Source organism: Nerophis ophidion, linkage group LG23 (genome assembly GCF_033978795.1).
Source record: "Nerophis ophidion isolate RoL-2023_Sa linkage group LG23, RoL_Noph_v1.0, whole genome shotgun sequence".
Lineage (NCBI taxonomy): Eukaryota > Metazoa > Chordata > Actinopteri > Syngnathiformes > Syngnathidae > Nerophis > Nerophis ophidion.
The window spans coordinates 34,684,899-34,696,078 of record NC_084633.1 but is presented as its reverse complement, the minus strand read 5'-3'; the positions used below and the strand labels follow the sequence as shown (position 1 = coordinate 34,696,078).

The window sequence follows — 11,180 nt, the reverse complement described above, 5'->3', positions numbered from 1 at the left end:
GAAAATCGGGAGGGTTGGCAAGTAAGAGTATTAGCGGTGAATGCGGTGTTACAGCGGCGGTCCAGCTCTAATGTTAATTTGATATTGCCTTAAGGGCCAAATTAAATTACATGGTGAACCAAATTTGGCCCGCGGGCCAGAGTTTGACACCCATGATCTAGGGTCTGTAAAATCCTCAAAAAGTTCAGAGAATCTGGAGAAATCACACCACGTAAGCGATGATATTACGGACTTTTGATCCCTCAGGCGGTAGTGCATTAAAAAAAGCGACATCAGTATGTAAAGGATATCACCACATGGGCTCAGGAACACTTCATAAAACCACTGTCAGTAACTACAGTTATGAGTTTTAAGGTGAGACTTAAATGCTTCTACTGAGGTGGCATCTCGAACTGTTACCGGGAGGGCATTCCAGAGTACTGGAGCCCGAAATGAAAACGCTCTATAGCTCGCAGACTTTTTTGGGGCTTTTGGAATCACTAATAAGCCGGAGTCCTTTGAAGGCAGATTTCTTGCCGGGACATATGGTACAATACAATCTGCAAGATAGGATGGAGCTAGACCGTGTAGTATTTCATACGTAAGTAGTAAAACCTTAAAGTCACATCTTAAGTGCACAGGAAGCCAGTGCAGGTGAGCCAGTATAGGTATATATGTATATAAAGGTATATACAGTACAGGCGTAATGTGATCAAACTTTCTTGTTCTTGTCAAAAGTCTAGCAGCCGCATTTTGTACCAACTGTAATCTTTTATTGCTAGACATGGGGAGACCCGAAAATAATATGTTACAGTAATCGAGACGAGGCGTAACAAACGCATGGATAATGATCTCAGCGTCTTTAGTGGACAGAATGGAGCGAATTTTAGCGATATTACGAGGATGAAAGAAGGCCGTTTTAGTAACGCTTTTAATGTGTGACTCAAAGGAGAGAGTTGGGTCAAAGATAATACCGAGATTCTTTACCGATTCGCCTTGTTTAATTGTTTGGTTGTCAAATGTTAGAGTTGTATTATTAAATACATGTCGGTGTCTAGCAGGACCGATAATCAGCATTTCCGTTTTTTTGGCGTTGAGTTGCAAAAAGTTAGCGGACATCCATTGTTTAATTTCATTAAGACACGCCTCCAGCTGACTACAATCCGGCGTGTTGGTCAGCTTTAGGGGCATGTAGAGTCGGGTGTCATCAGCATAACAGGGAAAGCTAACACCGTATTTGCGACTAGCGACGGCAAATACATCAAGGCTGCAGAACAGAGACACACTATGGGCTTATAGACACACACACACATCCCAAAAAAAAATATACGCCACACATACACCCTCCTGTCCCCCAATCCAACGCCCTCGACGCAATTCCGTAGGGGTGATGAATGGATGGTCAGCGCCTGAGTCACCATGACCTTGAACTACCTTCCTCTGTTGCTAGATATCTCGAGATGTTATGTTGTAATATGTATATGTGCTTTGCTATGGAGGTTTTTTCTCAGTCCGAACTGGGCCCCCTTAGGAACCCAGTCGGCATTGTATTTTTTTAACTTATCTTTCCCCAACGTTGACCTTTTTCCCATCTTTTACGGGGCGCCTTATGGCGACCCATCAGCGTTCTTGTTCTGTAACCCTGTACACTGTTTGTTTGTCTAATCTTGAACAGGTCTGTGCTGAAAACAAAGTTTTGTTGTACTTGTTGTTTGCACTGTGTCAGTTTGGATTTTTTTTTAAATAATATCCACAGTGTTCAGTGAGCAGGTTGTGTTGTGTTGTCTTTTGTTAGTTGCACTTTTTTTTTCACCATGACATAGGAAGGTTGTTTGGATTGTGTCAGTTTGGATGCTTTTTTTTTTTTCTTATAATATCCACAATGTTCAGTCAGCAGGTTGTTGTGTTTTCATGTGTGGACATTTATGTTGGTTGCATTTTTCTTGCACCATGACTAAGGAAGGTTGTTTGGATTGTGTCAGTTTGTACATATTTTATAATATCCACAGTGTTCAGTGAGAAGGTAGTGTTGTGTGACCATGTGTGTTGACTTTTGTTAGTTGCACCTTTTTTTTTTTGCACCATGACTCAGGAAGGTTGTTTGGACTGTGTAGTTTTGAACTTTTAAGGATATTATTTTAAAAAAAATGTCCATTGAGCAGGTTGGGTTATGTGTGACCATGTGTGTTGACATTTATGTTAGTTGCATTTTTCTTACAGCATGACTAGGGGAGGTTGTTTGGACTGTGTCAGTTTGGAATTTTTTTAAATAATATCCACAAGGTTCAGTGAGCAGGTTGTGTTGTGTGACCATGTGTGTTGACTTTTGTTAGTTGCACTTTTTTTTTCACCATGACAAAGGAAGGTTGTTTGGATTATGTCAGTTTGGATGCTTTTTTTTTTTTCTTATAATATCCACAATGTTCAGTCAGCAGGTTGTTGTGTTTTCATGTGTGTTTGTACTGTGTCAGTTTGGATGCTTTCATAATATCCACAATGTTAACTGAGCAGGTTGTATGCTAATGTACAATCCCCGTTTCCATATGAGTTGGGAAATTGTGCTAGATGTAAATATAAACGGAATACAATGATTTGCAAATCCTTCTGGACAATAAAGACCTACCTACCTACCTTATCGCCGGACATAAACGGAAGAATAAGTAGTTCAAACTTGAAGTGAAATAAAACGGTCAAAGTCATTGGGATTATTTTAAAAAGGTATTTCAAGTTCATTCAGAACTTTTTCTTACTCATGAAAAACTTATTTTGAATGCGTTGACTTTGTGCTTGAGCTCACCTTGGTCTTCCTCCACCGGTAGCTGTATTGCTGCGGCGTGACCGGGATCCCCGTGTTGGAGTCTATGGTCCAGACCTGCCCCAAACCAAAGGGTTTCTTGGCGCGCATTGCCATGCCCGTAAGTCCACCCCTCACGAGAGTCTGCTTGACATTTGAAGCCTGCTCAATTTCTTGCTGCGTGTTCCAGACCTGTCCGGGGGTCATCTCCGATGCCTTCAACCAAAACATCACATACCTGATGGTCTTCCTCTTCTTGACTGGAGCTCTTTTGGTAAGCAAGACGTGTTCAAAGTACGAAGAACGTGTAGGCGAGGGAACTTAATTCCAGAAAGCCCAAGACCGAGGATGGACTTAATTTGGTGTGTTCTGGAGAACCAAGGTCCTCAACGGTCAACTTTTGATTCTGGTCAGTCAATTTTGTCAGTCAGAAGAGCGTTCTGCTGTTTTTTTAAGAACCTCCAACAAAACAAACTAGTCATATTTAGGACAGAACCTTAATGGTTTTAAGAATCTGCTGCAGAAATGTGGGTCTTGACTTTCTGGAACCGAACTGGCAGTTGAATGGCCCACATGACCAAAAAAAGATAGAGGACTTCAAATGGAACCTTGAGAAACACCAACTTATGAAGTTGAACAAATGACGGTGGTCCAGACACCAATATTTTGGTACTGGTACCAAATTGTATTTTGATACTTTTCTAAATAAAGCGGACCACAAAAAATGTGCACAGTTTTTGTTCGTAATGTGGTTCATGTAACTAAGGTGTCCGGTTGAAACACTAATGACATCTATTAAACAAGACAAGAAGCAAAGAATTAAACAAGACAGAATTCAATTTGGCTCAATTTGAGGAGAGTCGCCTGGATCGGTTCGCAGCCGAGTGTGAAGCGACCGTTGTGAGAATCAGAACCTCCAAGTCCGAGTCCGTGGTTCTCGCCCGGAAAAGGGTGGAGTGCCTTCTCCCAGTTGGGGAGGAGACCCAACCTCAGAGTACCTCGGAGTCTTGTTCACAAGTGAGGGAAGAGTGGATGGTGAGATCGACAGGTGTGGCGTCTTCAGTAATGCAGACGCCGTATCGATCCGTTGTGGTGAAGAAGGAGCTGAACCGGAAGGCAAAGCTCTCAATTTACCGGTCTATTTACGTTCCCATCCTCACCTTTGGTCATCCGATTTGGGTTAGGACAAAATCACGGCCCAAATGAGTTTCCTCCGCCGGGTGGCGTGGCTCTCCCTTAGAGAGAGGAGCCAGATGAGGTGGTTCGGGCATCTGGTCAGGATGCCACCCGAACGCCTCCCTAAGGAGGTGTTTAGGGCACGTCCGACCGGTAGGAGGCCATGGGGAAGACCCAGGACACGTTGGGAAGACTATGTCCCCCGGCTAGGCTAGCCTGGGAACGCCTCGGAATCCCCCGGGAGGAGCTGGACGGAGTGGTTGGGGAGAGGAAAGTCTGGGCTTCCCTGCTTAGGCTGCTGCCCCCGCGACCCGACCTCAGATAAGCGGAAGAGGATGGATGGATGGATGGATGGACAGTGTCTCACCACGCCGTGGCGAAAGATTGTACGCCACCTCATTTATAACATAAGGTGTTGCCCGAGCTAGTTTACTTTCGATTCCGTCATTTGTTCAACTTCTTTAATTATACTAGCTGTGTTCCTCAACTTCAGTTAAAAACAACAACTACTCAACTACTCACAATTTTGCTATAGGTCCTTAAAAACAGCTGAGCAATTCTATAACTGACAAAATTTAAAAAGTCTACTGTTCTCCGGAATATACAAAACAAGACAAATTCTATAAGACTGAGGTATTTGGCTGTAAAATTTGGCTAAAAAAGTTACCATGCTAATGTTATTATGCTAGAATTTTAACATTAGCATGCTAATGTGTCAGTTACTGTGTTATAAGACGGAGGTGTTTGGCTGGAAAATTCGGCTAAAAAAAGTTACTATGCTAATGTTATTATGCCAGAATGTTGACATTAGCATGCTAACAGTAAACATGTATCGAGTACCAAGTTATTATATGACTTAAGTGTTCGTCTGTAAAATTGGCTAAGAAAGTTACCATGCTAATGTTATTACGCTAGAATGTTTACATGAGCATGCTAACAGTTAGCATGTGTCAGTTACCATGTTATATGACGGAGGTGTTTTGGCTGGAAAATTGGCTAAAAATATTTACTATTGTTCGTGTTAACAGTTGGCATGCTAACCAGCTGCAAAATTGGCTAAAAATGTTACCATGCTAATGTTATTACGCTAGAATGTTTACATTGTTTACTGACACATGCTAACAGTTAGCATGTGAGGTGTTTCGCTGGAAAATTGCCTAAAAATATTTACCACGCTATTGTTCGTGTTAACTGACGGCATGCTAACATTAGCATGTCTAAAGTACCAAGTTATATGACTGAGGTGTTTGGCTGTAAAATTCGGCGAAATAATTTACCATGCTAATGTTATTTTGCTAGAATGTTAACATTAGCATGCTAACAGTTAACATGTATCAAGTACCAAGTTAATGACTGAGGTGTTTGGCTGGAAAATTCTGCGAAAAAATTTACCATGCTAATGTTATTTTGCTAGAATGTTAACATTAGCATGCTAACAGTTAACATGTATCAAGTACCAGTTAATGACTGAAGTGTTTGGCTGTAAAACTTGGCTATAAAAAGTTACAATGCTGATGTTATTATGCCAAAATGGTAACATTAACATGCTAACAGTTAGCATGTGTCAGTTACCATGTTATATGACGGAGGTGTTTTCGCTGGAAAATTGGCTAAAAATATTTACCACGCTATTGTTCGTGTTAACAGTTGGCATGCTAACCAGCTGCAAAATTGGCAAAAAATGTTACCATGCTAATGTTATTACGCTAGAATGTTTACATTGTTTACTGACACATGCTAACAGTTAGCATGTGAGGTGTTTCTCTGGAAAATTGCCTAAAAATATTTACCATGCGATTGTTCGTGTTAACTGTTGGCATGCTAACATTAGCATGTCTCAAGTACCAAGTTATTTGACTGAGGTGTTTGGCTGTAAAATTCGGCGAAATAATTTACCATGCTAATGTTATTTTGCTAGAATGTTAACATAAGCATGCTAACGGTTAACATGTATCAAGTACCATGTTAATGACTGAAGTGTTTGGCTGTAAAATTTGGCTATAAAAAGTTACCATGCTAATGTTATTATGCCAGAGTGGTAACATTAACATGCTAACAGTTAGCATGTGTCAGTTACCATGTTATATGACTGAGGTGTTTCGCTGGAAAATTGGCAAAAAATATTTACCATGCTATTGTTTGTCTTAACTGTTGGCATGCTAACGTTAGCATGTCTCAAGTACCAAGATATATGACTGAGGTGTTTCGCTGGAAAATTGGCAAAAAATATTTACCATGCTATTGTTCGTGTTAACTGTTGGCATGTTAACGTTAGCATGTATCAAGTACTAAGTTATATGACTGAGGTGTTTGGCTGTAAAATTTGGCTGAAAAAGTTACCATGCTAATCTCATTATGCTAAAATGTTAACATTAGCATGCTAAAAGTTAGCATGTGTCAGTTACCATGTTATATGACGAAGGTGTTTCGCTAAAAAACTGGTTTAAAAAGTTACCATGCTAATGTTATTATGCCCGAATGTTAACATTAACATGCTAACAGTTAACATGTGTCAGTTATCATGTTATATGATTGAGGTGTTTCGCTAAAAAATTGGCTAAAAAAGTTATCATGCTATTGTTATTATGCCAGAATGTTAACATTAGCATGCTAACATGTATCAAGTACCAAGTTATAGGACTGAAGTGTTCAGCTGTAAAATTGGCTATGAAAGTTGCCATGTTGTTATTATGCCAGAATGTTAACAATAACATGCTAACCATTAGCATGTGTCAGTTAGCATGTTATATGACTAAGGTATTTTGTTGGAAAATTGGCAAAAAATATTTACCATGCTATTGTTTGTGTTAACTGTTGGCATGCTAACGTTAGCATGTATCAAGTACCAAGTTATATGACTGAGGTGCTTGGCTGTAAAATTTGGCTAAAAAAGTCACCATGCTAATCTTATTATGCTAGAATGTTAACATTAGCGTGCTAAAAGTTAGCATGTGTCAGTTACCATGTTATATGACGAAGGTGTTTCGCTAAAAAAATGGTTAAAAAAGTTACCATGCTAATGTTATGTCCGAATGTTAACATTAACATGCTAACCGTTAGCATATGTCAGTTAGCATGTTATATGACTAAGGTGTTTTGTTGGAAAATTGGCTAAAAATAGTTACCATGCTATTGTTCGTGTGCTAGAATTTTAACATTAGCATGGTAACCTTTGAAAATAGTTACCACGATATTGTTCGTGTTAACTGCTAGCATGCTAAAATTAGCATGCTAGCAGTTAACAAGCATCAAAACCAAGTTATATGACTCTCGGGTTAACGATGGCAAAATTAGCTCAAAAACCTAGCAATGTAACTTCAGCATGCTAACGTAAACAAAAATCTAGGACTTCTCAGAGGTGCGAGCGTCACTCACCTTGTGCGTCCGCCCGACAGATCACGGCCCTGGGATGCGCGCAGGCCCTCTCCAAGAAGGTCCGCAGGGACCAGATGGACAACCCCTCCCGGTACTCGGCCGTCCCAGAAGGAATCCCCCTGTGAAAATGTTCTTTGTAAAGACTGGCTAACGGTAGCATGACTTCCACATTTTACAGTCATTGAGTGACAGAAACGTGCGGTGACAAAAGTTCACCTGGCATTTTAGAGGATTTGGTATTTTCCGGGGTATAAGCCACACCCACTATTTTTCCCAAACGGGCAGTAAAACGGCCGATCAAACAAAACAGAATCCATCATCATCGATGCGCAAGCTAGCTCTCCCGTCAAACAATTCCGCGCTGACGTTTTGGTGAAAGTGAAACAACACAAAAAGAATGTCATTGTAAGTTAATACTAACACGGACATGTTAGCTAATGCTAACAATTCTAGCTCGATTACATTACGATAGCACCTACAAATATGGGTGAAGACACTCCCACAGACATCACATATGGGACGCTTTAGCAAGTAAGAATATTTTTAGTTATGTTGTAAAACTTACAAGAAATCCTTAAGAGTATAAACACTATGGACGGCTAGAAGACCGGATGGCTCTTCTACTTCCGGCTCGAAGCTTTAAAACAGGAGGAATCACTTGTTGGCATTCACCCAGCAAATAATACTAACTTAATTACTTTAATAGCGCGTACTAATATGCATGAAAACATCACACATGGGATGCTTTAGCAAGTAAGAATAGTTTTAGTTATATTGTAAAACTTACAAGAAATCCTTAAGAGTATAAACGCTATGGACGGCTAGAAGACCGGATGGCACTTATACTTCCGGCTCGAAGCTTTAAAACAGGAGGAATCACTTGTTGGCATTCACCCAGCAAATAATGCTAACCTAATTACTTTAATAGCGCGTAGAAATATGCATGAAAACATCACACATGGGATGCTTTAGCAAGTAAGAATAGTTTTAGTTACATTGTAAAACTTACAAGAAATCCTTAAGAGTATTAACGCTATGGACGGCTCAAAGACCGAATGGCACTTATACTTCCGGTTCGAAGCTTTAAAACAGGAGGAATGACTTGTTGGCATTCACCCAGCAAATAATGCTAACTTAATTACTTTAATAGCGCGTACAAATATGCATGAAAACATCACACATGGGATGCTTTAGCAAGTAAGAATAGTTTTAGTTATATTGTAAAACTTACAAGAAATCCTTAAGAGTAGAACGCTATGGACGGCTCAAAGACCGAATGGCACTTATACTTCCGGCTCAAAGCTTTAAAACAGGAGAAATTACTTGTTGGCATTCACCCAGCTAATAATGCTAACTTAATTACTTTAATAGCGCGTACAAATATGCATGAAAACACTCCCACAGACATCACACATGGGACGCTTTAGCAAGTAAGAATTCTTTTAGTTACATTGTAAAACTGTGACAAATGAAGAATCCACACGAGTAGAAATGCCATGGATGACTGGAAGACAGAATGGCACTTCTACTTGCAGTTGAGAGCGCTCAATGCAAGAACCACTGGAGTGATGGGACTCGTCCAAAAGAAGGCGCCAAAACACAAACCATAACACACCTTTTTTAAACTATTTGCATTATGGCCATCAGCGTTGAACAATCCATAAGTTATCCGCACCGTTTTACAAGCTGCAGGGTACAAAGCGTAGGTGAAAAAAAAAAAATTGTGGTTTATAGTCCGGAATTGACATGATATGCTAACTTTACAATGGTGACAGCATTTTACTGTGAAATACAGGCAGATAATACTGTAAATGTGGTCCTTTTAGGCTTTTATTTTGATGGAGTCATCGCCGCTTTGTGCAAGAAAGAATCACTACTTCATATTTTTGTTTCTTTAGGTCAAACTTTTTTTTACATGTTGTCCCTCGTGTGGATGCTCCAAACATTCACTCATGCTTTTATACACCAACATTCAGGCAGTTTTTCTTCTTCTTCTCCACATTTTTCAACCTACTTCCACCTTCAACATATATTCCACTCATCCTGGAAATTCAATCATTTTTCCAAGTGTCCCAAAAATTCCAGGAATTCCCGTTTTTTTTTTTTTTTTAACCTTTTTTTCCTGTGGACAACTCATTCCACATTTCCCAACCCGCTCCAACCGTTCTACAGTCCAAACATTCCTCTTATTCAGGAAAAAACTAAAAGTTTTTTTTTCGTACTGGAAAATTTCCCGAAATTCCAGGAATTCCGTAATACCATTTCTCATTTAAAAACGTTGCTGCTTCAACATTTTTTGACCGATTTGAAACATTTCAATCATCCATAACATTCAAGTCTTTTAAAATTTTCCCAAAAATTCTCACTTTTCCCGAAATTCCCATTAAAATGAATTGAAAACATTTTCAAAGATCCACAATTCCCACATTTTGCATGTGATTCAAAATGTTCCAACTCCTAAATATTCAGCCTGTTCGAAATTGTGTGTTTACTTTAAAAAAAATTGAAAAATTCCTGGATTTCCAAGAATTCACAGTTTTCAGCTCCGCTACTTTAATGTCTTTCATGTTCTTTGATGTCTGATGTTTCCCTCTAGTATGTACTATGGCTATTAGTTGTTTTTTTCCCTTGGCCTCGGTCTGGACCCCCTCTACAGGGGCCCAGGCTTAGACCGATTTTTTTCATTTTATTTTATTTTAGTCTTTTCCCTGTAATGTTTGTCTGATCTTGAATGGGATTGTGTTGAAAATTTTAATTTCCCCTCCGGGATTAATAAAGTATGTCTGATTCTGAATCTGATTCTGATTTTTCAACCTTCAATAATTCCCACATTTTTCAACCATTCCACCTTCAACACATTCTGAAAATTTAAGCAATCATTTGTCCAAATTCCCCAAAATTCCAGGAATTCCCGTTTTTTCAAACCCTTTTTTCTGTGGACAACTCCTTCCACATTTTCCAACCCACTTCAACCGTTCCACAGTCCAAACATTCCTCTTAATCAGGACAAAACACAAAAGTTTTTTCAGGCGACAACATTTCCCGATTTTCCCGAAATTCCAGGAATTCCGTAATACCATTTCTCAATTAAAAACGTTGCTACTGCAACATTTCTCCGCCAATTTGAAAAAATTTTACTCATTCAGAACATTCAAGTCTTAACATTTTCAAAAAAATTCCCGCTTTTCCCGAAATTCCCATTAAAAACAATGGAAAATATGTTCAAAGTTCCACATTTCCCACATTTCGCATCTGATTTGAACTGTTCCAACTCCATGATTATCAGCCTGTTCAAATTGTGTGCTCTACTTCAAAAATTAAAAAAAATTCCCGGATTTCCAAAAATTCACAATTTTCAGGGACATTTTTCCCATTCAAAATGAAATGTCCATTTTTCAACCTTCAATAATTCCCACATTTTTCAACCGATACAAACTATTCCACCTTCAACACATTCAACTCATCCTGGAAATTCAATAATTTTTCCAAGTTTCCAAAAATTCCAGGAATTCCCGTTTCTTCAAACCCTTTTTTTCTGTGGACAACTCCTTCCACATTTTCCAACCCACTTCAACCGTTCCACAGTCCGAACATTCCTCTTCATCAGGACAAAACACAAAGTTTTTTTCAGACGACAACATTTCCCGATTTTCCAGGAATTCCGTAATACCATTTCTCAACTAAAAACATTGTTACTTCAACATTTCTCGACCAATTTGAAAAACATTTTACTCATTCAGAACATTCAAGTGTTTTAACATTTTCAAAAAGATTCCCGCTTTTCCCAAAATTCCCATTAAAAACAATGGAAAATATGTTAAAAGTTCCACATTTGCCACATTTCGCATCTGATTCG

The 11,180-nt window shown here is 39.2% G+C and overlaps 1 protein-coding gene across 1 annotated transcript in view; it reads left to right on the top strand.

Moving 5' to 3' along the window:
- The window catches only part of LOC133541142 (CD9 antigen-like), a 42,593-nt gene extending 32,475 nt beyond the window's left edge, over positions 1-10,118 (top strand). Inside the window, exons 7-9 of the mRNA XM_061884251.1 lie at positions 2,799-2,894; positions 2,964-3,047; positions 7,345-10,118. Coding sequence (XP_061740235.1) covers positions 2,799-2,894; positions 2,964-3,047; positions 7,345-7,449 — 285 coding nt within the window. The 3' untranslated portion in view covers positions 7,450-10,118. The remainder of the gene's footprint in view (positions 1-2,798; positions 2,895-2,963; positions 3,048-7,344) is intronic.
- The last annotated feature ends 1,062 nt before the right edge of the window (positions 10,119-11,180 follow it).